General features: G+C 43.2%; 1 protein-coding gene across 1 annotated transcript in view; it reads right to left on the bottom strand.

Moving 5' to 3' along the window:
- scn8ab (sodium channel, voltage gated, type VIII, alpha subunit b) overlaps positions 1-26,959 on the bottom strand; it is a 43,976-nt gene extending 17,017 nt beyond the window's left edge. Inside the window, exons 1-18 of the mRNA XM_061833745.1 lie at positions 26,637-26,959; positions 25,598-25,649; positions 24,779-25,116; positions 16,908-17,026; positions 16,694-16,783; positions 16,477-16,605; positions 15,369-15,460; positions 11,135-11,350; positions 10,895-10,958; positions 9,613-9,754; positions 8,559-8,765; positions 8,202-8,483; positions 6,240-6,563; positions 3,903-4,035; positions 3,476-3,714; positions 1,894-2,067; positions 1,389-1,745; positions 1,136-1,309 (exon numbers count right to left, since the gene is read on the bottom strand). Of these exons, the coding sequence (XP_061689729.1) occupies positions 1,136-1,309; positions 1,389-1,745; positions 1,894-2,067; positions 3,476-3,714; positions 3,903-4,035; positions 6,240-6,563; positions 8,202-8,483; positions 8,559-8,765; positions 9,613-9,754; positions 10,895-10,958; positions 11,135-11,350; positions 15,369-15,460; positions 16,477-16,605; positions 16,694-16,783; positions 16,908-17,026; positions 24,779-25,060 (3,024 nt within the window). The 5' untranslated portion in view covers positions 25,061-25,116; positions 25,598-25,649; positions 26,637-26,959. The remainder of the gene's footprint in view (positions 1-1,135; positions 1,310-1,388; positions 1,746-1,893; positions 2,068-3,475; positions 3,715-3,902; positions 4,036-6,239; positions 6,564-8,201; positions 8,484-8,558; positions 8,766-9,612; positions 9,755-10,894; positions 10,959-11,134; positions 11,351-15,368; positions 15,461-16,476; positions 16,606-16,693; positions 16,784-16,907; positions 17,027-24,778; positions 25,117-25,597; positions 25,650-26,636) is intronic.
- Between the last annotated feature and the right edge of the window lie 308 nt (positions 26,960-27,267).

Genomic DNA, 27,267 nt, shown 5'->3' on the forward strand with positions numbered 1-27,267 from the left:
ATCTGTGAAGGCACCAGTAATGGTGAAAGGTACATACAGGTTTTGAAGAAACATATGCTGCCATCCAAGCAATGCCTTTTTCATGGACTCCCTGGTTATTTCAGCAAGACAATCCCAAACCACATTCTGCAACTGTTGCAACAGCATTACTTTGTGGTAAAAGAGTACTGATACTAGACCGCCCTGCCTGCAGTCCAGACCTGTGTGTCGCATTACAAAGAGTAAAAGATGGTAATGGAGACCCCGGACTGTTGAACAGCTGAAGCTGTACATCCAACAGGAATGGGAAAGAATTCCACATGCAATGCTTTAAAAATTAGTCTCCTCAGTTGGCAAAAAATGTGCTGAATGTTGTTAAAAGAAAACACAATGGTAAACATGACCCTGTCTCGGCTTTTTTTGGAATGTGTTGCAACCAAAAAAGTTCCAAGTGAATGACTACTTGCTAAAAACAGTATAGTTTATCAGTTTGAACATTATCTTGTCTTTGTAGAGTATTCAATTAAGTATAGGTTGAACACCGAAGTTCATTACAATTGAGGTTGTAGCATACACGGAGCCACAAACAAATTGGCAAATGTATTTGGGTAGCCTGGTGAAGAAGGGCTGCCTTTTTGGGGGGTTGCATGTGCTTTGCAGTTCACACTAGATTTTCAACTTCCGGCCTCAACAAGTAGCCCTGCAGTAGTAGAAGACTATTGACTGTAGAGATGAAAGCCAGACACCCTGTTGCTCCTGCAGTAGAGGTAAAAATCTGTGGGAGTATTATTGTGTGCGTTAGGTGTTAATTCTTGGGGCAAATTAACCAAAGGATGTCCCAAGCATGTTATTAAGACACCTGGTAAGTGTTTTTAAAAATTAATAAAAAACATGACTCCTTTGAGTATCACTCAACGATAAAACACTGTGCCTCTCTGGGTGTAAAATACATTTTTTTTAATTTAATTTTATCCCATTTTATTTAATCCACAGAGGATCTTGCATGGCGATCACAGATCAGATTTTTTGCTGTGTTAGTGAGAGCGCATTTTTAAGTTACAATTCAGTAGAACTTGATAATGAAACCTGTTTTTTTAAACCTACGGACTTTTTCGATACATATTGGGAGATAGCAGGGTAGCAACCATTTGCATACCTTCTTGAGCACAGTGGCAACAAAGAGACGCATGTGGGACTTGAACCAGGCAATGCCTTTCTTAATTCGAGTAACAGCGAGCTGGAGATTGTTGGGCTCGCCATCATCATCTGTGGCAGCAAGGTTGTCCGCACTGAACGAGCTCAGTAGCAAAGCCAGGAATAGGTTCAACACCTATGGATGATTGAAACCTCAACATTTCTTGCCTTCAAAAGCTTCTACACAAAGTCACGCGGGCATTTCTGTTACTTACCACCAAGTTTCCGATGACCATTACCATCATGAAGACTGTGAGGCACATTGTCTGTCCTGCCACCTCCATGCAATCCCACATGGTCTCAATCCACTCCCCACACAACACTCTGAATACAATCAGGAAGGAGTGGAAGAAGTCATGCATGTGCCAGCGAGGCAGTTTACAGTCATCTGCGATCTTGCACACACAGTCCTTGTAGCTTTTGCCAAACAGCTGCATGCCCACCACAGCGAAGATGAAGACAATGATGGCCAGCACCAGGGTCAGATTACCCAGGGCCCCCACCGAATTACCAATGATCTTGATCAACATGTTGAGCGTGGGCCATGATTTGGCCAGTTTGAACACTCTCAACTACAAGAGACAGGGGTGAACAAAGTTATTCCAGAATGTAAATATTTGGACTGTGATGCATGCCAATATCTGTCATTAATCCACAGCTACAATATATTTTGTTGTCCATATGGTTAAAAGAGGGGGACAGAAAAGGGCTTCCACTTACCAATCGGAAGGATCTGAGCACTGACAGACCCTCCACATCCTGGAGTCCTAGCTCCACTAAACTCAGTGTCACTATGAATCCATCGAAACAATTCCATCCTTCCTGGAAATAGTAGTAGGGATCCATGGCCACCAGTTTGGCAAACATCTCCCCAGCGAAGATGCCAGTGAAAACCTGAAGACCCACGGAGAAAACCACATGGGTTTTATTGAAAATGGATGCAAACAAGACGGATGCAGTCAATGTTGAGGATTAGTCACTATCATTCTCACTGCTGTCCAGAGTGTGCCTGAAAGGTTCCATGACTCGTGTCGCAAAAGATCAATTTCAAACCCAAACGACGACTTTTACCCTTCAGTGTAGGCCAGATTATCACCCAGAACATGTACAAAGAGAGCCTGCGGTGTTTTCTTTGTTCAGTGTGTTAGAAGAGGCGAGAGTAGCGATAGGACAACTCAGGTGTAGGACAGGAAGCCTTAGGAAAAAAAGCCCTTATTTCAAATGTGGACACGAGCCCTTATGACTCCCGGTATAATCGCAATTGAAGAAAAATAAGAACTAAAACTGATTATTGTTTTGGATATTTATTTTTAAAGATAGCACAAATGAATGGAACCATATATTAGCACACCGCACACACACAACCTGGCTCTATTTGATATTTTTCTTCTCTCCCAAGCTGAAGGAAGTCCTCATTTTGAAAACATGGACGAGATCACGACGACTGTGATGACAGATCTGCTGAGGGTTGTTTGTGAAACTAGTCCTGAAACCTTTCTGACACTCTTTGTATTTCACTGTCATAAAAAGTCCCCATTAAGTCCCGTTTCCAGTTTACTTTCTTTCAGTAAAGGTTCACAGTGTTTGCACCATCAAACATTGCGACTGCACTAAAAAAATTCTAGGAAAATGTATCACCAGGGCATTACTTGGAGAAGCACTATAGAAAAACTGAGTAGAGATTTACAACGGTTTGGGATTTAATAAGAAAAGGTCATTCAGTATTGTAGCACTATTGTCAAAGATCTCACATGAGGCAGAAGTTGTACTCTGAATATTTATCACATTTTACATCAAATACCGAATCATGTGGGGAAGAGAACACCCAATGAGTCATACTGCACCATCCTGTACCAAGCCAATGACCTCATTTCCTGTACTGGCATCGAGTCAGGGCTATTGCCAAAAGCAGACAGCTTGCAGCGGTAACCTGCTACAGATTCTGCCAAGCAGGCATGTGTTGTTTTTCTCATGATTTCAAAGCTGCAGACTGAGTACTTGCTACTAGTGTAGAACAAAGACATTTGAGCAGAAGTTGAGGTAAGCAAAACAACGGAAATTGGAGCTTGATGTGAGTGGGCGTGATGAGGAGTTGGAGAGCGTGCGGATTGGCTACATTAAAATGGAACTAAATCTTTAATGAGACCCCATCAAAGCCCTATATAGGCCACACTATGCATTGGTAGTCTTAAGTGCACATATACCAAATAGATGCATTTGTAGACAGAGAAAACCTGGAATATTTTTTCTATATGGATGGCCAATAAGGTTAATAAGGAACTCAGAATGTGTTTCTTCTCACCTGATTGCCTACAGAGAGGACGCCCTCAAAGTGCTCGGTCATGGGATAATGCTCCATGGCCATGAACAGGGTGTTGAGGACGATGCAGATGGTGATGGCCAAGTCGACAAACGGGTCCATGACAATCAGGTAGACTATATGCTTTATCTTCAGCCAATGGGGGTGGCACTCCCAGATGAGGAATGTGTTGGCGAATTTGTACCAACAGGGAGGGCACTTCCTTTGAGATTCCTCTAACTCTGCAGAAATCCCAAAGATGAAAGCAAAGTGCAAAAGTGAGGAGGCACATAAACTGAAAAGGTGTGTGAAAATGTTTTCTCTACAATACTGATAATGGATATTTGAATTAGAACCATAATTGGGGCCACACTTGACCATTAATGTAGCAAAATGAAGTTATGCGATTACAACATATCACATTGTATACCTTCTAACAGAGTGTTGGTGACTACGCTCATCTGACTGTTGGCGCGGTCTTTTCCTTTGAAGGAAGAATTGAGCTGATCCACAGATACCATGAGAGAGCCAGAGTGCTTCTTCTTAATCTCCACGTCTGTGGTCTGTGCTCAGAAGGAAAAAGGAAAAAAAAAAAAAAAAGACAAAAATGTATACATATGAACAAGCACACTTAAACAGATCAGCTCCAAGCCACAAAAGGATGCCCCTTACTTAAGTGTTTTCTCCATTCCAGTCCCACAAAAGCTTTGTTTCAACGCTAACTGGTTAGAATTGTCTCATTTAAATTGGCCTGCTTGTTGTTTATTGGCATGATGAGATAACGTGACAGTGCGTCGCATTTCCTTTTTTTTTTTTATTTTTACACAAGCATTAGCCTACATGTCCAAATTAAAGATACAAGTTTGTAAGTATCTGAACAAGCTAGCACATGATTATTTCACACTCCAAAGAAGTGGGGACGGCGAGGTGGCTGAAGGTGGAGGGGCAAAATCTTAGCAGGTAATTGCCCATCTAAATCTGTAAATAACAAAAGAAACATGATCTTTTGTTTTGAGAATTCCGACTGGGTAATTTTGAAAGCTTGCTTCTTGTGCTGCTTCCATGTGGCTCCTTCACAGCCACTGATAAACAATCTTGTGAAACATGATGATGCATCAGTACCACCACAACGAGCTTCAGGAGACAAGAAGCAGCTCCTTATGTTACTGCGACTTACATGTGAACCGCTAATGGAGAGAGAGAGAGAGCCAGGCGAGCTTGTTCAAGTGCCTACAAATGATACATTTTCAGCAGTGATGTGTCTGAAAACCTCAGCATTTACTAGTTTGAAGCCCGAGTGGATCGTTTGCTATGGAGCACGTGATGACAATCTACATGCAACGACATGCAGGTCAACGGAGGAATTCAAGACATTATTTGCTGCTGTCTCATGCTACATCTGGAGAGAGGTTAAAAAAATAAATGGGTTGCTCGACAATAATACCGGGCTCTCATCATGCTAGCTAGAATGAGCAGGGATATTCTCAGAGAAGGAAGAATCGGAACTCGTCTTGCACCATTCAGTGGTTCGGCAGCAGTGGATAACTTAGGAAAATGTAATGGGACTGCTGAAGGATCAAGAGAAGAGCAGGAAGGGAAAGACAAGAGATCAAAAGGGAATACGGTGAACTACCAATGACCTCAAACCAGGAAAGACACTACAAGTGAGGCTGTAGTGGTCTTATGCAGGATTCTCCTTGCATTTACGAGTCCAGTGTAAGATTAGCATTGGACTAGATTTCTTTTAACACTTATGGGCAAATGTACAGGAACAACCGAGTTATAGCTGACATTAATCCAAACACAAAATAGCTGAGACTGAATGAACTGGGCCTCTGCTGGTTGCAGGCAACTAATGCAAAATATGTAAGATATATTATTGTCCATTATTATACGTAGAATATACATTTTCACCTTAACTACCTTAAGAAGTCAGCGGTCACAACCAACTACACACAATAGAATTCTTATCAATCATTCATGATTATGCCCTAAATTCAACTCAAGTGTTGAGGTTGTTTAGGAAACTACGGGAGCTCATGCTGGACAGAGTGTACGTAGACACGATCTGCAACCTTATGATGAGTCAACATCACAACCGTATTACTGTTTTTACAGCTCGGCCATCTTCAGCTCAATCGGCTGTCCCTGGCTCTGTTTCTTACTTTACGAGCCGTGTCCACTATGTGAACCACTACACTAACACACGCTGCCATGGCTTCCAACAAAGGCAATCAGACGCTGTGATATCAGACGAGCTTTTATGACTCCACTGCTTTACCATACTTGAGTATAAGGAACGACCTTATGTGGCAGCAATAATGTTTGATTGTCCTGACGATGTACAGGACTATCTCGTACAAGATACACGTGTATTTTACACCCAGCTGGTGGAATCCCACTTAGTTATGTTTGATTGATTATCTGTACTAACCAATGCACTCTCGAGAGTATTCTAGCTACTACTGTGCTTTTTTCGATCAGAGAACACCCAAAAAAAGGGCATCAGTTTAAATGGCCCAATGAGATGAAAAACAGAACATATGTATTAGCGATATAGAAATCCTGGATTTAGATTCACAGGTCAGAAGTGGAAGAAAAGGAAACTACAGAAGTTAGGAGAGTGAGGAGCAATCGGCAGGGGGGGGGGATTCGGTTGTGAAGGAGAAGCTGCTGAGGCTGAGGCCGCCACCATCATGCCTAAACTGTACTGGTGTCTCATGGACGTCCTTACACTGTCATCAGTGGCTGCCTTATCTATTTTCACCTCAGGCAGAAGCCGTCTGCCAGGCCCCGGGCCGATGAGGGACACCACGCCATTGCAGTCCACCGTGCTGTTCCTCTTCCCTCCCGAATGAGGCGCCAGCGGGTGGATGCGTGACGAGCCTTGGCTGTAGCCGCTGTAGCTGTTCCGCCGGAAAGGGATGAAAAGGGAACCCCGGGGGTCTTCGCTCTCCTCCACTGTACTGTGCTCGTCATCGGCGAACTCGTTTTCTGAGCCCATGTCCTTGGAGCGGCCCTTAAAGCTGAAGATGCTGCTGCGGCTGTTGTGGCGTGACATGAAGGGCGAGCCCGGGATGCTCAGCAGAGACTGGAGAGGGATAAACAGATGGGCGCAGTTCCTTAAAGTTCATAATGAAGGGATCATTTAATAAGTAATAAAGGGAAAGTTGAGGAGGGCGAGTGACATTCTATGTGAATACGAAAGAAACAGAGTAAAAAAAAAAAAGTTATTACTATATATTTTGTACAAACGCAACAATGCTTGGTTCATTCGCAAACATTGAGTCATCTATTGATTACTGTACTTCCAAAGATTAGTGGCTTTTTGTAACATAAATAAATCACAGCTCGTATACTTAGTTCCTCATAGACGAGAATGTATTAATAATAAAAAGAATAATTGAGTTTATTTATAGCGGCCTTTCAGGAAACTCCAGGTCACTCGAAAGAAATCAAGGAATAGATTAAATAGAACATAAGACGTCAATTCAAACGGCAAATGACATGGCCATTAAAACAAAAGAATTATAAACATGAAGAGAGAATATCTTCCTCCCAGGCTCAGTCATTGTCGTTAATGTCCTCCAATTTGTTGGCGCAACAAAGTAAATTGCGCAAAAATGCTGCGACTATATCCATCCATTTTCTTCGACGCTTATCCTCACGAGGGTCACGGGGAGTGCTGGAGCCTATCCCAGCTGTCAACGGCCAGGAGGCGGTGTACACCCTGAACTGATTGCCAGCCAATCGCAAGCCACATGGAGACAAACAGCCGCACTCACAATCACACCTATGGGCAATTTAGAGTCTCCAATTAATGTTGCATGTTTTTGGGATGTGGGAGAAAACCGGAGTACCCCGGAGAAAAACCCACACAGGGAGGGGGAGAACATGAAAACTCCACACAGGCGGGGCCGGGATCGAACCCGGAACCTCAGAACTGTGAAGCCAATTGAACCACCGTGCCGCCCTGCAGATACAATAATAACGCAAAAACTTGTACAGTATCACCTAGCCGCTGTTGGGCTCACTCCATTAACCATACTAAGAAGGAATAACACAATTTCACCGCTAACAATTCACCAGTCAGATTCAGACTATTATACGAACACTCGATTGCCTTGGTATATTTCTAACATTTGAACCTTCCCATGTAGCAGATATTATGACCAAAATATTATGAAACTTCTCAGGATGATGGAATCGAGTTCTGCACCAGTGCAAGGTGGAATATTAAGCCTGAAATGAGTCGATGGCTTCAGTGTATGGAGGGCATCCACCAATTGTCGATGATATCGATACTGCACTCAAGTTGTTGAACAAAGCAATTTGTTTGCAATAAGGTCTGCGCAACTTTTAAGAAATATGGGGAATCTATAAGAAAAATGTACACATTGAAACTACCCTTTTGGGGGAAAAAAATGGTCTCACAAACTCAGAGTTCTCATGCATTCCATCAACATTCAGTAGAGACTTCAACATATCTCCCATCTCCAAAACCGAAACCTGATGCACATCCTCTTAGGCTAGCAATACCTCGTAACAACCGTCAGCTTTGTACAATGCAGTTCCACTCCACTGCAAACTACAACCATAATAAAAACCATATTGTAATATTACTGTGGGGGTTCAATCAAAAGTCATCATCAGTATGGGATTAGACTCGGACTGGTTCGAGCCTGCAAATGTAGTGTCTACTGTAAATGAACTTTCATTGGTACATTACTTGGTTCATGATTGATGTCTTCCTGCCCAAACGGCTTCCCGGGAAGCGAAGGGTGCTTCTCTTGCTGCCGTCGTCAGACTCGGACTTGACAACCTTCTCGCTGTCACCTTTCTCTTTCTCCTGCTCTTTCTGGCGCGATTTCTTCTTGCGATTGCGACGCTCCTTGGCGCTCTTGGAGCTGAGCTTGGAGACCTCCGAAGAGCTGCGGGACAGATGACCCCCTCCTTCGTCCTCCAACGCGACCTCCGACACGGTGCCTGCAGATGTCACCACGGCTGCAGCCTGCATAGAATAGAAGCTCGTGATGCAACGAAGCGCTGAATATCAGCAGATGCGTACAAATGGTATCGTAGCAACCTGTGTTTCTTCCTGCTGCCTTTTGAGCTGCTCCAGCATGGCTTTGAATTCAGCCTCCTTTTGCTCAGCCTCTTCGATGGTGGCCTGGTTCTGCTCCTCATAGGCCATGGCGACCACAGCCAAGATGAGATTGACGAGATAGAAGGAGCCCACAAAGATGACCAGCACAAAGAAGATCATGTAGGTCTTCCCTGCCGCTCGCAGAGTCTGACGCAAAGCACAAATTTAGAAGGTTAGGGGTAAAAATGAACGGCTGACAGCAAGACGGCTCTGGTTGAGATGGAGGTCGGGCTGCGGTCTTCTATGTGACCTTTGCACGTTCTCCAGGTACTGCGATGTCTTACAGTCCCCAAAAATGCATTTAAGTAATAGCCAGCTTCCATGTCACCCCAGATAGATAGATAGATAGATAGATAGATAGATAGATAGCTAGATAGCTAGATAGCTAGATAGCTAGATAGCTAGATAGCTAGATAGATAGATAGATAGATAGATAGATAGATAGATAGATAGATAGATAGATAGATAGATAGATAGATAGATAGATAGATAGATAGATAGATAGATAGATAGATAGATAGATAGGTTATACATGGTTGATGATAACTGCTAAAACGTGAACATGGATATATTACTTATTTTCACCATTCCTTTGTGTTTTCGGGGGGATTGGCAAAAGCTGTGCAGACATAGTTGGGCATGACTTCCCTCTTGCCCACCAGAGAGACCTTAAAATATGGTAGCCACTAATTTGATTTGTGACTATGTTCTCAAGATTATTTTGAAGATCAACATCTGATAATGTGTCAACACATTTAGTGCTTTGTTAGCCCAGCTTTAAAGACCCACCAAAAAGACCATGAAATGGCTTGCAAATTTGACATTCTATACAAAGAGTCTTTAAAAGGTGGGCCAAGTTTGAATTTTCAAGATAAAATACCATGTACTGTATGTAACTTTGTAATTGTAAATGTAATTTTAAATAAAATGGGAATTAACAATAATAAAAATGTCTGGTTTTTTCTAATAAGGGTGAAAAGAAATGTTTTATTACCAGCATGTAGAGATTTTCCCAGAAGTCTTGGGTCATCAGACGAAAGAGGGTGAGGAAGGCCCATCCGAAGCTGTCAAAGCTGGTGTAGCCGTAATTGGGATTCCTTCCGGCTTTCATACATGTAAACCCCTCAGGACATCGTCTGAAAGAGAAGCGCAGCAAAACTAAAGCGTCACCTTCGCGGTGCAAGAATCGAACATTAGACCAAAACCGATCGCTACAAAGCTCAACATTTGATAGCTCGAGATGCTGACAGACTTAACATCTCTGTACACGAAACCGTCCCATGGAGACGACCACCAGCTTTTTCACGTCTACTTTGCATTTAAATCCATTCATCTCATATGGTAGGCTAAAACAATCTGCTGGATGTTACAATCTTAAATCATTCTAGTTTATTAATAACTTAGCAGCGGCACGGTGGGCAGCTGGAAAGCCTTGGTCTCACAGTTCTGAGGTCCCGGGTTCAATCCCAGACCCACCTGTGTGGAGTTTGCAGGTTCTCCCCTTGCCTGCGTGGGTTTTCTCGGGGCACTCCGGTTTCCCCCCACCTCCCAAAAACATGCAACATTAATTGGACACTCTACATTTCCCCGAGGTGTGATTGTGAGTGTGATTTTCTCGATGTGCCCTGCGATTGGCTGGCAACCAGTTCAGGGTGACCCCGCCTCCTGGCTGTTGACAGCTGGGATAGGCTCCAGCACTCCCTGCGACCCTCGTGAGGATAAGTGGCTAAGAAAATGAATGGATGATGTACAACTTAGCACATAAATATGCCTTGATCAAATCTGTTAAGAAATTGATAATGGCGGGATAAGAATTAATGTCCATGATCTTTAAATATTTTCCATCAGTATCACTCTAAAAAAATGAACTCGAGTCGACTTGAGTTGCCAGTTTTAAGACCCGTGAGGCCGATGTGCCTACCAGTCATCCGCCATACTGGAATATACAAGGCATTTTGATGAATTTGAATACATTATAACAATCGTTTTATATATACAAATACTATATTCATGTTTCTGTGAAATTTCTGTTCACCTTGTCATGATGGGGTGACATTACTATTAGCATTTTGTCTTTCTTTGCATTTTCTTTATTTTTCAAAAAACGTTCTTACCTTTGAAATCGCTCCCTTACTAAACTATATTGCTCAATGAAGGTCCACATATGCTCAATAAATGCTAACAATAGCCATACATGTCCACCGTCATTGTCAACCTTGTACGCAAGCTCACATATTTTCCTGTTTGCATGCACATTGGCTGCGGACCGAACTTACCCCGAGTCTGAACTATTTCCACATAATAAAGCATCAGCCTGACCAGGGTAAAAGTAGAAGTTAGCTGTGGAAAGAAAAATACAGAGGATGCAGTCATTGACTACTAGTCAAGTATATCCTGGTTATGACATAGGATAATAATATTAGGATGAAAATAATTCCAGGAAAAACTGAAATAAGCCCTGTCTATCTTATTTTATGAAGTAACGAGGAGGGGGGGGGGGTGTCATCGTGGCTCACTGTCATTCATGATGTATTCGTCCCAGTCAAAGCCCTTGGAGCCATTGGACATGTCGCCCATATCAATGGGCCAAAATACACATTTTTGCCGCAGGTTCCCCATGAAGAGCTGCAGTCCGATCAGAGCAAAGACGCTGAGACAGAAGACGGTCAGGATCATCACGTCTGAGAGCTTCTTCACAGACTGGATCAGGGCACCCACGATGGTTTTGAGGCCTGACAACACACGAAAACCACACGCACGCACACACACACACACACACACACACGTGCGGAAGTACACTTCATAAAAACGGGAAAGCTCACAGATACATAATAACAGATAGAAAGGAACCAAATCGTTCACACAAACATCGAGGTGGCTTCTGTGTCTAAAAAGTAAATATTTAAATCTCATTAAAATCCCTTCTATGTAGCCACTGCTTGACCAGAGTCTAACAGAAAGTCACCAGATTTTAATCCCATAAAAAAAATAAAATAAAAAACGTTAGCAGCGTATCGAGTTGTTGTATCCTCACTTAATAAAATGCTGGAGCCAGGTAGAAAGGAGGGCAACAACCCAGACTAGAGAGGAAAGCTTAGAATTCTGCGTGGCTTTGAAACATATTTAGCATCCAAAGTGGAATTCTCTGATTTCTTACCATAAATAATGTAAACAGAGAACAATAAATGTGTAGCTTGTGGGTGTGTTAGCTTGCGGGCTTAATATTTTTAATGCAGTTGTGACCGCAATCAGTCCCGCTTCTCAACATCTCCATTTTTTTTTCCCATCCGATTGTCCTTAGCCCATATTACTTTTAGACTGTGCACACCTACAGTATACAAACATCTTCTTGCATACGATCCAGTTTTGATAGCTTCACTTTATATATTTGCTGTATGTAAACACTCAAAGTACAGAATTATTTTTGGGTCAAAATACAACATCAAAATAAAACAAAAAGTCACTGCACCTACATGGGATGTTTCCTTGAAAAGAAAAATACTTTTTCCCGTCAAGATGTACCTTATGCTTGGTATTTTTTTTTTTACATGACCAACAGTAGATATGAATATGGTAATGATTATGAGTCATTCTTGCTTGAGATTTTCTGTATTGATGTTTCTTTCCGACAAAAAAAAAAGGTGGGGGTGGAGAAGAACTACAGCACTTGTCTTAAATAACAAGTTCAACACAAGGAATTTGAATAAGCCAGAATTGCACCTTGCAGATTTGTGAAACAACATTTAACGAGACCTTCCTTCGTGTCCTACAATTAATTCATTGAATGTCATCGGAACTGCTCACGGGCCCATGGCCAGTCAACGTGGCAGTGAATCAAGTTAGGAAACATCCCGTATTAGGTGCAAGTCAACCAAAAAAAATAACCTCCATTCAACAAATCAAAGCGGGGGGTGAAGACGGGAAAGAGAGGAAAGGCGAGGATGAGCAATGAAAGGTGCCATGCAGGTCATTTAAACGCCAAGGCTGAAGATGCTCAATGTGTGTCATCTGTCTGCAAACTGGCATTAGGACTGTGCTTTTACTAACCGTTCCCACTCATGCAGAGGCTAAAAGCTGAATTTGCTGTTTCTACTAGTGATATACAGTACATAGAAAAAGTCTATACACACTTGTTCACACGACAAATTTTGTAATATTTCAGAGCTTTTCCACCCTTGAAGTGACCTGTAACCTTTACAACTGGATCAACTGAGATAATGTGGTTGCCCATGATCACACACCCCTTCTATTATTGGGAATGTGTCTACGCTCATTATGAAGGAATAAGATTCAAACACATGAGGTGGGAGTCAGCACACACCTATCACTGTTTAAACTTCCCCTGAACAACCCCAAATAAATTTAAGGTGTAGGCGTTTCATGACATTTTGGGAGTCACTTGTAACAGCGGATCTCATATTGTTCGTTGTTAAATAAACAATGGGACAGTCATCATCACACATACATTCTTAAAGGGGAAATCTACTGGTTTACATGAACAATGTATCCAATAGGTCATGTAATATGTACTCTATTTTGACAACGTGATGTGAAATCCTCTCTCATTTAATAGTGTTTTGAGAAGATTTTTATCGACAATTACGAATTTTCAGGGGCGCTGCCATTTTCCCAAGTCACATGACCTACATGCGCGGATCTGGCGTGTACCGTGTCGAAACAAAGGCTTGATTACATGGGACACCATTCATGCCCAGCGCTGATTTTACAGATTTATCCTCATCTGATGAAGAAATAGCAGTGTCGGGAAGACGGAGGAATACTTCCATACACAGCCATGAGCAGCACAGCCGTGAGTGGCTCTGCCGTCCGACCACTCGGTTGACCGGGAAGACGGAGGAATACTTCCATTCACACCCATGAGTGGCAAAGCCGTGAGCAGCTCGGCCGTTCGGTTGATCTGGAAGGCGGAGTAATACTTCCATACACAGCTGTGAGCGGCACAGCCATGAGCGGCTCAGCCGCTTGGTTGATTGGGAAGACAGAGGAATACTTCCATACAGATTTGAACCTGTGGCTGTAAATAATGCCGCCAAGTGGCTGCGCCGCTCGGCCGTAAATAATGTTGAATATTTGGATGGTTCTTTGGGCGGAGCCGTAAGCTTGCTCCTGGCTTGGCGGGAAGCGAGCTCACGACTCCGCCGCTCAGCGGAGGGAGCTCCCCGGCCGAGTAAGTTCACGGCTCCGCCACTCTGATTTGAAGTATTCCTCCGTCTTCCCGATACTGCTATTTCTTCATCAGATGAGGATAAATCCGAGAAATCAGCGCTGGGCATAATGGTGTCGCATGTAATCGAGCATTTGGAACGGCATGTAACACGTCACATACGCCCACGTAGGTCATGTGATTCGCAAAAATGGCAGCACCCCTGAAAAGTTGTAATTGTCAATAAAAATCTTTACAAAACACTATTAAATGAGAGAGGATTTAACATAACATTGTCAAGATAGAGTACATATTACATGACCTATTGGATACATTGTTAATCCAAACCACTGGATTTCCCCTTTAACACCGCTTATACGGGTTTGGGTCACAGGGTGCTATCCCAGATGACTTCGAACAAAAGGCAGACTACACCCTGAACTGGTCGACAGCCAGTCGCAGTGCACAAGACAGTTATCGTCAAGTGGAAAAACTCTGCGATGAGAGAGTGTCATTACCAAGAGCCACTTCTTGCTAATGTCCCCCCGAAACTGATGAAAAGATGTGAAGAAAACTGGTGAGTGAGGCTGCCAAAAGGCCGACAACTACATTAACGGAGCTGGAGGATTTTGTGCCAAGTATTAGCTGTTTAGTACATGTGACAACAATATATAATCTTGCTCATATGTCTGGGTTATGACGTCGGATAGCAAGCCTTCAAATTTCTACAACACACGAGGGCCGATCAAGCCGAAGACTTTTTGGCCAAAATTCTAAAATCCAACACAAGATTGGTGATCACCAAGCAGGCATCTGAACCTTATTTTGAATTATTAAAGGTCATTTGAAAAGGGTGGCAGCTGTGTGCTGACTCCCATGAAAATGATTTGGAATGTGATTGGTTTATTATTAACACAGCCACATGCCCATGTATAGAGAGTGTGCATACTTGTGCAACCGCATGATTCCAGTTTTTTGATTTTTTTTTTTTAAATTGTAATATTTTACTTTTAATTTCTTGTGTGTGCGTGTCTCATGTGAAATGATGCGATGAAATAATCTCATTTGTCACGGCACGACAAAAGATTCTGCAAAACGGGAACGTTTGGTGTCTTGGAGGTACCGTAGCGAAATATTTCTGTTGAAGCCAAACCTGTGAAAAGCATCATGCAGCACTGATTTGCAGTCACATTAGGCCTGGCAGTCTCAAAGAATAACACACTTTGGAGAGAAGATTTCAAAAATAAATAAAATCGATAAATTGGCCATAAGGAGCTGAACAACACCGAAGCGTGGGGGCAGAGGGAAAAATGTTTAGTTTTTTTTGTTTGTTTTTGCACTAGCACCCCACCCTACGCCGCTGGAGCTGAGATTAACATTGGATACCGCACACTGGTGTTAAAATGTTCAGACTGCCAGTAGACTGCTAAGCCGATCAAAAATGTATGGCTACCATTTTTGATTAGTACAAATAAGAAATCATATTGTTTTTTTTTTTTACATTCGCTTCATATCAATAAAGGAGTGAGAAAATAAAGATGGCTAATAGCTAAGCTCAGCCTTCGTGTTTAAATGTTGAGTCTCACCTGGAATGACAGAAATAGTTTTCAATGCTCGGAGAACCCTGAACGTTCGGAGGGCCGACACATTCCCAAGGTCCACAAACTCTGTTATATATCTGTAACGAGGTAGGACGACACAAAGAGCAGAACTCCATGACACACGACACACGATAACGACACACACGCATGGACGTGCAGGAGCACGACAACATCAGCACCGTCGAGGACCGGGAGGGGACACCACAGTGAGAAAGAAAGAAAGAAAGAAATAGAGGTCGGTCCAACTAGTGGGAGGAGGAAGACAAATGGGGAAGAGGAAAGGATAGGCACCCCCCACCCACACCCCCACCAAAAAAAAACAAAAAAAAAAACACAGCTAACATCAACCCGGCGACTCGCCCTCCCGCCCACACAAAACACCTGGTCTCTCTTACCTGGGATAACTGATATTGTTTTCAAAGCCCTCAGAACCCTGAACGTACGCAGGGCTGACACATTGCCTAGGTTTACAAACTCTGTTATATACCTGCAAGGTGGATCAGACACAGGCACTCAGCAGTCGGCCCAAAGAGCAGAACCACACAGTCAGAGAATGTTCTCACATCACATTGTTAAAAAAAAAAAAAAAAAAAAAAGCATCGGCCACGTGGTTGCATGGACATTCTGTCGGTCCTGAAAAGTAATTAGGAAGCGAAAAAGTGGAGCCAGCGAACGTGGGCTGTCCCCACCAAGCACCACACATAGCGGGAGGCAAATCGGCTGAAAGTTACAGAATAAAAAAATAAATAAAATGCTGCACCGCTAAAATCAAATCCAATTTTGTTCGTTTAAAATCAACATTACAAAATATGTCGCTACAATAAGCTGAAAGGTCACACGCAATCTGTTTGAGGACTTCTATTATTAATAGTCAGATCACTCAGGAATATATTTGTACATAGAAATAATGGAAATAAAATAAATATGTTCAGTACTTTGATTACAAGTTGTTAGTCGCAAATAGCAGTTGGACACTTACGGGCTTCCCATACAGCATAGCTCAAAAAGGAGACCAAAACATTAAACAGCAAAAAATAAAAATCCAAATATTGTGAAAAATGAAAACAACAACAACAACAACAAGAATACTTACGCCATTGAGATGACCATGAAATCCAGCCAGTTCCACGGATCTCGGAGAAACGTGAATCCGTCGATGGCAAAGCCTCTGGCCACAATTTTTGTGAGGGACTCAAAAGTGTAGATCCCTGTGAAGGTGTATCTGGATACAAAGAAAAGGAAAAAGCAGTAGTTGGAACACGGAGATGGGAGAACGGCTTCAGTATAAAAAAGTCTGGTACTGTACTTACTCCACTTGTTTGGACCACTCTGGGGGGTCGCTAAATGTCATGAATATACAGTTGGTCAAAATGGTGCACATGATGATCATGCTGAATAACGTGAGAGGCCGTTAAGGCTTGATACAAAAGTTGCCGTTTGTGCGTGCCGGTAGTTTATCACACATGAGAGCAACGCAAACAAAGCATTTGAAACAACAGCATAAAAATGGACTTGAAAGGATATGAATGTATCAAAATCTTAATTGCTATTCGCCTGAAAATATTAAAAGGGCTGATGATGTACAGGGAGGGCGTGGCACTGAAGCGGAAGATTGTTTTCCCCTTGTTTAGCACTATGAACGTCTGCAGAAAGAGGGAGAGAGAAAAAAAAGAGATGGTGATTTATGCAAACATATGGCATATGTTACAATACATAGGTGCAGGATTTTTATTTATTTTTTGGGTGAAGTATTGAGTCCGAGTCACGGTCTGGTGCTGCAGTGAGTTTCCCGTCAAGCGCAGCAAAACCTCTCGGAGTACACATAACTTGTCCATATACTCTGTCGCTATATTCCGATGGATATTTTTTCAGGAACATCCCCTCAGTGTGTCTGCTTTACTTATTCAGTTGTACCTCGTCTTTACCCCGGCTGCTGTGTGACAACAGTACGTGACGTAATGGCCCTCCCCCTTTACGAAGGACGCGGCACAAACGCAGCACAGAGGTGGCGCTTGCATCAGTCCTGCAGTGCTTTCACCGTGACAGAGGCAACAAACAGATGCATGCGAAGCTCCGGTCTGTGCGTGCCAAATGATGCTCTTCGGTCCAGGTTTAAAGCTTTTACTGGAAGAGAACTGCAAATGCTGTCATTGATCAGTGGCAGATCTGCTGACTCCATGCTCTCAGAAACCACTCCCCAACCATAAACAGCAGTGGGCCAAGTAGAGCTGGGCACTGAAGTGTGTGTGTGTGTGTGTGTGTGTGTGTGTGTGTGTGTGTGTGTGTGTGTGTGTGTGTGTGTGTGTGTGTGTGTGTCTTTAAAATATCCATGTTAACATGGAGGACTGGCAGTGAATGAAAGCCAGCATCATTGTTTAAAGGACATTACCACATGGGCTCAGAAAAACTTCGTAAAACCAGTCTTAGTTCACGCAGTTTATCGCTTACTCTACAAATGTGAGTTAAAACTCTACCATGCAAAGCGAACACTGTATATCAGCATCAACCAGAAACGTCCCCAGCTTCTCCGGGCCTGAGCTCATCTGACTGATGGCCAGGTGAAAAAAGTGTGCTGTGGTTTGACGAGTCCATGTTTCAAATTGTTTTTGGAAATCATGTACATTAAGTCCATCTGGCCATAGAGGAATAAGACCATCTGGATTGTTACGGGCGCAAGTTCAGAAGCCAATATCTGTGATGGTATCTGGGTGTGTTAGTGCCCATGGTATTGATAACTTGAACATCTGTGAAGAATGCTGAAAGGTACATACAGGTTTTGGAGCAACATATGCTGCCATCCAAGCAATGTCGATTTCAGGGACACCCCTGGGAAAATGGCAAGCGACGACATGCATGAGTTACAGCAGCGTGGCTTCGTAGTAAAAGAGTGTGAGGACTAGAATGGTCTGCTCGGAGCCCAGACCTATTACCGCCTATTAAAAATGTAATTATAAAGAACTAAATACAAAAACAAGAGACTGTGGACTGTTGAACAAGTCAAGTTTTAGATCAAGCAAAAATGGGAAATGATCACACTTACAAAGCTTCAACAATTACTGCCCTCGGGTCCCAATTGCTTATTGAGTACTGTTAAAAGCAAAGATGATTTAACACAACAGTAAACAACATGGCCTTGTCCCGGCTTTTTTTTTTTTTTTTTTTTTGCAATGTGCTGGAGGCATCAAATTCAAAACGAGTGAATTTATCCAACAAAAACAGAGTTCATCATTTTGAAAATGAAATATCTTGTATCATTGCATTTTCTTTTCTTTCACATTTTACATAATGTCCCATCTTCATTGGAATTGGGTTTTGGAAACCTGGAAATGCAAAATCCGAACTCCAGCCTGAAGTCAAAAGGTCCCACCACCTTTCCGCTTACCTTCATTACACTCCTCTGCAGTATAGGCAAAAAAAATATTAATAATGCTCCACACAATCAACACAAGATGAAAGCACATGATCTGAATTCATGTGTGTGCGGTGTCTCCCAGAGGTCACAGGAAGAGTTCTGCCGACAAAGCAAATACCACGTGTGCACGGAAGGAGATATGAATAATGAGCGTTTTTAAAATGAGCGAGACACCTTACAGTGACGGCCAATGGAACTAAGAGTAATGCGATGTACAGTATGAACTGAAGGTCAGTATCTTTGGCATACACATTTTGACAATGTGTAATGTGCAACGATTGCAAATTATTGTCAGCCATTTCCCATGCGTAAGTCTTATTGTCATTGGATGGGTTCTGAATCATTATCTACTCACTACATTTGATGAATTGAAAGGGGATGTATTTTGCTAGCGTGGCACAGCTAGAAAGCATTGCCCTCATAATTCAATCCGAGACCCGCCTGTGTGGAGTTTGCATGTTCACCCCATCCCTGCGTGGGATTTCTCCGGGGCACACCAGTTTCCTCCCACATCCCAAAAACATGCGACATTAATTGGACACTCTAAATTGCCCCTCGGTGTGATTGTGAGTGCGACCGTTTGTCTCCATGTGCCCTGCGATTGGCTGGTGACCAGTTCAGGGTGTACCCCACCTCCTGCCCACTGGCAGATGGGATTGGCTCCAGCACTCCCCGCGACCCTTGTAAGGATAAGTGGCAAAGAAAACGGATGGATGAATGTGTTTTGCTAAACCAACATCCCCAACATTTCTCGTTACACTCAAGCATAAAAAATTTTCTTAGAAACAAATATTTGGATTCACTTTACAGGGCTTTGAATAAAGTTAATAAATGATCAATTTTAAATGAACTCTATTGTTGATTTCCACAATAATAGGCAGTTGAAGCATAAAGCAATCTAAATATAAGACCAATACTGGCGTCAAGGTTGCTTTGTCCCCTGGTCTTCCCATACTGCACGCTGTGACTTTGTGACTAATATTTAAGTGTTCACAAGTGATGAATTCTAGACTTATCTCATTTCGCGAATGTACCCTCAACAAAGACAAAATAACATTCCAGGAGGGCAATCTTCGCCATCGTTATTTGCGGCAAAGCTGTCAAACTCAATTCTGCATTGTCGCGTTAATTAAAAAGACACAGTCCAACAATTAGGCGGCGGAATGCAGCTCGCAAGGAGTGCAGAAGCGAAACGGAGAGGGACTTTTTTGGGGGTGGGCGTGGGGGAGGGCAGAAAAGATATGAGGTGGGGCTGAGGTGAGGGGTCGTGATGGAGAAAGGAAAGCCGAGGAGCTGCAGACGAGCCACGGCTGGCCTGGAAAAGATTTTCCAAAAAGACCATTTTAGGCGTGTGTAGCTCGTTGTGTCTTGCAGCATCGAATGACCTTCGCAAAAGAGTAACAAGGTGCAAATAATTTACACACCGGGCCTCTTTGCAGAATTATAACATTAGGTATTGGTGTGAGCTGGACCGGAGCCCGTATTGTCATGAGTAGCTGACAGGGGCTCCTAAATCAATACCGCAAGCGGCAAAAATGCAACACGGTGGGCCAAGAATGCTTAAAATGCTGAGATGGATGCTTCTGAGGCTCAGACTAAATATACACCGTGACTGCAAATGATCCATAAATGTACTGGATCGTTCTAAATCTTTACCTGAACGATTTGATGCAAAACCCCACCCTCCTTCTTTATACCAAGCACCTAGCATGCAGTCACAGTCACCCACGCACACATACTTGCGCAAACACACACACACACACACACACACACACAACCCATCCCTCCCTCACTCAGTGCAGCAGGATGCTGTGTCATCAGAGACTGAGGACTCAGACAGAGCACTAAAGCCTTAGCCCCTGCTCTAATTTACAACACCCTGAAAAGAAGAACGGTGGGCAGGAGGTGGCGGAAATGAGAGCGCATGAGACAAAGACTTTGGGTTGCCATGTAAATGTAAGCGACGCGCTAAGAATAAAACATACGGTGATGAAAACTGGGCTTTTGGAGGGCTGCCTCTTTCACAAAGGAATGAGTCAGGAATGTCATTTTTAACTCGGGGGGGGGGGGGGGCTGTCTCCTATGCCAAGTACACGCACAGGAGTGGTAAGCACGGTGCCGCATCCATCCCCGTCCTCGCCTTTCGCCGGCTCGGTCTAATCGCACGAGGCATTTTGAAAAGGCCCAGGCAGTCTACAAGGCATCGCAGGGGAAAAATAAGAACTGCAACGCTGCATTTCTCCTCCTCCTCCTCCTCGCCATTGCTCCCGCTTCTTCCTCTCTTTGTGATGCACGAGCGCTGCGATCAGGTTTCCTGCATCCGATGCTGACGGAGAGCGCCATGCTATGCAATAGGACGACTGTCGGTCAGGTGGAAGAGGGGCGGCTATCGTGGAGATCAAGAATGGAGTATCGGTGCTAATGTGCTTGTGGCAAAATGCGTTTAAATTACATTACATTTTCATTTCATTCATTGGGCTTCATTCAAATCCCTCGATGGGGGAATTACATTTTACACTGGTGTACATTTTTTTTTTCGCCACCTCACGGAGAAATCGCTCAGCAGCTGCGAAACACTTTGACTGAAACGCCGGCAATCACAGTGCAGTACAGGAAGGCGGGACTTAAACAGAAGTCCAAGCCACAGCAGAACTGAATAATATGTGTGGACTGTTATACTGAAAAGAAAATAATCTAATTTGCAGTTGCACAAGATTATAATATTCCCCTACTCTCCACAAAAATAATCAAATAATATACATTTTAATCATGTGCGGCTGATGTTTTCTTCTTCTTTTCCTTTCGGCTTGTCCCATCTCGTGCATCCTCCCCTCTAACAGCCACTGTCCTCATGTCCTCTCTCACAACATCCTGATGTACAATTTGGAATTGAATAAATTGAACGGACATTTCACTTCAGTGTAGTTTTAGGTTTTTGGCCTCTATCTTGGTAGACTGACTGCACATGTGCGCCAACTGGTTTACATGTTGATATTCAAGTCAGCGCCAGTCTCGCTGCGCGTTTGCCAGCATTTGGCCGACCGCTCGGCGCCAAGCTGTGCAGTGCCAGCGCGGCCGAGGTGTGTCCTTCGGCCTGGCCTGGAGCATGTGACATTTTGGTTACTGGGGAGGAGAGAGGCGGGGGGTGTCTATTTTTAGTGATGCATCTTAGTTCACCACATCCCATGTTAAATGCGCTGGGGGCACGCCAGTCCACCAAAGTACCAAAACCAGATTTCACCCATCTCCTCGCAGGATGGCCAAACAGATATGAGCTCAATTAACTGACAGACTGAATGAAATAAGTCGCTTTAAATGGCAGCGAGTAAAGTGGGCTGAACTGTGTTTACGGCACCAGACGTGCGTCTGCGAGATTACCACGACCCAGTCTAACCCGACCACTCGCAGAGTTACGCCAGGCGTTGCGTGGATTTGTCCTAGTCTCAAAAATCCTGAGTCCTGATGTCTAATGTCATTTCATGTCTGGATGAAAGACCCTTACATTATTGCGCTATGACAAAAAAGTACAAATATAATCCTATAAATATAATAATTACAACTATTTGGACCTACATTGTTTTCTAATTCTTTACCTATTCATCTCACGTCTATCTCTATCTTAATATATTTTTGTAAAATATTTTGTGAGGCTATGAGAATTTTTTCCATTCAATTATTTATATTTTTCACCACGGTCACGCCGGCTATATTTTTTTAATTTGTGAGTAATTAATAATAATGAATTTTTGCCCTTCATAGTGCAAGGAACTAGGGCTGCAACTGACAATTATTTTAACAATCAATTTATCCCTTCATTTTTTTCCCTTAATTGTGGATGATGCAAAACAAAAAACGTTTTAATTTCAATCCCTCTGTTCACAATCAGGACAATCTTTCAAATGGAAAGTACAGAAAATGTAAACATGGATTGATTATTCAAAGTATAAGCAAACGCTCATCAATGTCTTCTTTTTATTTAAAAATAAAACATAATCAATCTGCTTTCATTGAGGATTTCAGAAATCTGTGACTATTTGCTTTTATTGGGCTGACATTCTGAACATTTGGACAAACAATTAATCAATGGTTAAAATGGTTGTCAATTAATATGACAATCGATTACTCGTTGCACCTCGACAGGTAACAATATTCGTTTACTTTGGTGGGCGTTCAAACAGCCCAAGCACTTCCCATGATGCAGTAGAACGACGTGAAATAAAAATATAAATAAAACTGTTGGGAAACATTACAGATGAAAGAATTAATCATGTTAATGTGCACCAATAAATTTCCAGGTATAATTTGGACCCCGCGCCAATCAATAAGCAGTTACGGGTGTATTATCCATCTGCAGCAGGTCTTGAACGTGCTGCCCGACAGTCGTCGAGCAAAGGAGACTGAGCTGCTGTCCGAGTTGCTGCCGCCCACATGCGTGTGAAAATGTCAGCAGCAGATGCAAAAATAGAAGAATACCAAACAACATCTTTCGAAACCACACGAGTGGATCTGGTGCTGCATTGTACCTTTTCTATGTCCATGTAACATAAATATGAGTGAAGGGAATCAAGCGTTGCACTTGTGGCAAACATTCCAGTCACGTAATTAGCAACGATGCTCAAGAAAATATCGCATTTAAACACACAAGCCGCATGTACGGTGGCACCATTTAAATCCACCTTTGCAACCTTAAAACGGATTTACGTGAGCTAGCGCCATGTCGAGTAGTTTAATCTTCCGCCGGCTAATCTGATTGGCTTGACAGGCACGTTAACTAATTCGCTCCCAAATGTTTGGCGAAAGCTCCCCACTTGTTCCAAAACGTATTCTTTTCCAAATGCAAATGGGTAATATTGTTTTTGTTCCACAACACGATGCTATATTTGATGCTCTGAAGGTACGTTATATTCATCTGTAAAAATAAGCAAAGTGATGAATGGGAATTATCCTATTGGTAATTGTCCAAATCTTTGCAATTTCAGCCGCTCAAGTGTAAATATTCTCAGACTTCACCTGTCCTCTGTGAAAGTAGACATTTGAGAACATGTAATTTTCTTTTTTTTTTTTTTGGGGGGGGGTGGGCGTTGAGCATTTGTTCCCTCTTTTCTTTTAAGGACCAAATCAGAAACTGCATTATCAAAATCATCATGAAATAATGAGGGACAGAAATAAAAAAAAAAAAAAAAAGTTTTTTTTTATCTGATTTAGCGAATCATCGAAAAACAATCGCTAGCTTCATCGATCATAAAACTAATAACGTTTTTAAGTTTCACAGCGATAATCTTTTTACCATGCAGCAATTGAGAATATTTCAGTGAGGTGCATGCATGGCGCCAATCATCATTCATCGTTAAAGTTACGGCTATGACAGTTTCAAAATCTTAAAGTGGACCTTCGAGCATGTAATGTCCAGTTACCGTAATTTCCGGCCTATAACCCGCGACTTTTTTCACACGCTTTCAACCCTGCGGGTAATGCGGCGATGCAGCTAATTTGTGCATTTTTTTCTCTGCAAGCGGGCACTGAAGCGGAAAAGGTAAGAGTGAGACCGGTGGAATATATGTGCAGAGGAAGTGACTTTTACCGGTATGTTTCTTGAACCGGCCCTGTTAGCGCCGCGGCAACGTGTTGTTAGTGCTGCGCTACCGTGTTGCCGCTGTGTAGCTGCCGTGGCTGTTTTTTTTACCGGTTGCTATCTTAAGCTAAGCTAAGGTATAACAACTTTGAAAACACTTTCTGTGTACCATCTTTCTTTGTAAATATCTTGTGTTTCAATGTGGGCACTTGCGGTTTATGTATGTACCAAATGGTATTTCCTTTACAAATGCACTGGGTGAGGCTTATAATCAGGTGCGCTCTGTAGGCCGGAAATGACGGTAATTTATATTTCATGATGCCACCAGTCACATTTGAAATCAATTCAACTGAATTGCGTGAATGCTGCACAGCGCGAGTGAGTGAGCCAGCGAGCGAGTGCGCGACTAACTTTTTGGTTGACATAGAAGGGGTCCAGATCCTCTAGCGGTGTGGCCACCATGCCATTTGGAATATCGCCATAGATGAGCGGCAGGCTCTTCCCGGCCTCCAGGTCCCTGTTGGGCTTGGGCTCGTTCTCGTCTGACGTGTCGCGGTGACTGCTGTCCGACCTGGGCTTGGCCGGTTTCTTGTTCTTCTCTTCATTGATGCGCTTCTCGATGTTAGCGAGCGACTCCGGAGTAAACTTCTTGAAGCTGTCAGGTCCTGGCGGTGCAAGAATGGGTGCGGCCATGTTTTCATCCTGCAGCTATTTCTTCTTTATTTGTTTTCCATGGCAGACAACCCTCCCTGAAAGACAGAAGCATTTATTAGAAAAAGAGAAGAATTGGATTGGATAAACTCGTTTAGCTTTCGGATGTGGGCAAGGTGAAGCGCTTTAAGACCAATTTCTGTTTATTTCACATTCCTGAGTTTACAACGTAGTAGTGACGCAGTATATTTGTAAACATGTTCTATTCAATGAATTCAACGATATTTTAATTTTACACAGGAGGTCAACCAGACATTAGTTTTCACAATAAAATCACAATGTGGGACAATGGAGTATCCGTGTACGTGTCTGCCTCGTGGTCAGAAGTTCATCACATGTGCTTTAAATGTCGATCCCTGTGCTTGCTTGTTTTATTCAGCCTCTCTGGCGTCGCATACACAGCCATTCCAAAAGATGTGTGTTTGCTGAACTAAAAACTCTAATTTCCCAACGGCAAATGGTGTGTTTGTCTATGTGTGCCCTGTGATTGATCGGTGACCATTCTGGGACGTACTGTACCTCGCCTCACACTCAAAGTCAGCTGGGAAGCGGCTCGAGCGCTCCGGTGACCCTGAACAGTAGAAAATGGATAGATTCAGGTGCGACACTTCTAAATCAACAATACTGAAAACAAGCAAAAGAACTCAATTCATTGATTTATCCTGGATTACTAAAACACTTCACTCATCATAATGTGATGCCATTTCTCGAGACTGTCAGGTGCTTTCACGGAACAACACAAAACAAACTCGTACTGACATTCTGTGGATCTTGAACTATAATATTAATTCAGTTATTGTTGTTGTGTTTTATGATACATACATATCTTGAGCGGCATGGTGGTTCAGCTAGTAAAGCGTTGGCCTCACAGTTCTGAGGTCCCGGTTTCAATCCCGGCCCCGCCTGTGTGGAGTTTGCATGTTCTCCCCGTTCCTGTGTCGGTTTTCTCCGGGCACTCCGGTTTCCTCCCACATCCCCAAAACATGCGACATTAATCGGACACTCTAAATTCCCCCAAGGTTTGATTGTGAGTGCGGCTGTTTGTCTCTATGTGCCTTGCGATTGGCTGGCAACCAGTTCAGGGTGTACCCCGCGTCCTGTCCGTTGACAGCTGGGATACGCTCCAGCACCCCCCGTGATCCTCGTGAGGATAAGCAGCAAAGAAAATGGATGGATGGATGGACATATCTTTGCTGTGGCATAGGAGCTATTAGCCAATGAAGGACATCCAACCATCCATCAATCCATTTTTTTTTTTAAATCCGCCTATTCTCACAAGGGTCGCGGGGAGTGCTGGAGCCTATCCCTGCTGTCAACGGGTATCAGGCGGAGTACACCCTGAACTAGTTGCCAGCCAATCAAAGGGCACATGGAGACAGACAACAGTCGCACTCACAATCACAACTAGGGGAAATTTAGAGTGTACAATTAATGTTGCATGTTTTTGGGGACGCGGGAGGAAACCGGAGTGCACGGAGAAAACCCACAGAGGCACAGAGAGAACAGCCAAACTCCACACAGGCGGGGCCGAGCCCCAATGAAGGACAATGTCACGAACCTCCGGTGCGGGGGTGGTCCCAAATGCAGGACTCCGGGACAAGGACATGACGTTAGGTTTAGTCAAACAAGAGGTCATACACAGTGTAAGCAGTCTGAGAAGGCAGAGGTACAAAAACGCTACGCTAGGCAGGATCCAAAAGACTAGCAGCAAGGTCTAATAACTAGGAGACAAACTAGGAACTCGGACTTGACGATGAAACATAAACTAAGACAGGACTAAACCGAGGTGGCACAGAAACAATGTGACAAGGATAGCGCAACACTACACACTATTTTCAATGGTGGGGATTCCGACTGTTAGTGAATGCAACTTGAGGCACAACGAACAACGAACTGGTGAATGCCAGTGACCAAAACTCCAATTTAAATACACCATCTCATTACAGTCCCAATGTGAAACAGCTGTGACAGGTGTCACCGACCAGGGCAGTGGCCACGCCCCTCTTGGCCGTGGTCCAGCCTGGCTCATGACAGACAATGAATGACAATTAGTCAAGTTTTAAGTTTTAAACGGCAAAATAAGATCAACGTTGAAACGCTACTTTAAATGCATCCAACATGTTGAATTAACACAAATTACAGATCAATGAGCCCTAACGACAAATTAATTGGGAAAAAATAATTGTGCA

This window comes from Syngnathoides biaculeatus, chromosome 10, assembly GCF_019802595.1.
Source record: "Syngnathoides biaculeatus isolate LvHL_M chromosome 10, ASM1980259v1, whole genome shotgun sequence".
NCBI lineage: Eukaryota > Metazoa > Chordata > Actinopteri > Syngnathiformes > Syngnathidae > Syngnathoides > Syngnathoides biaculeatus.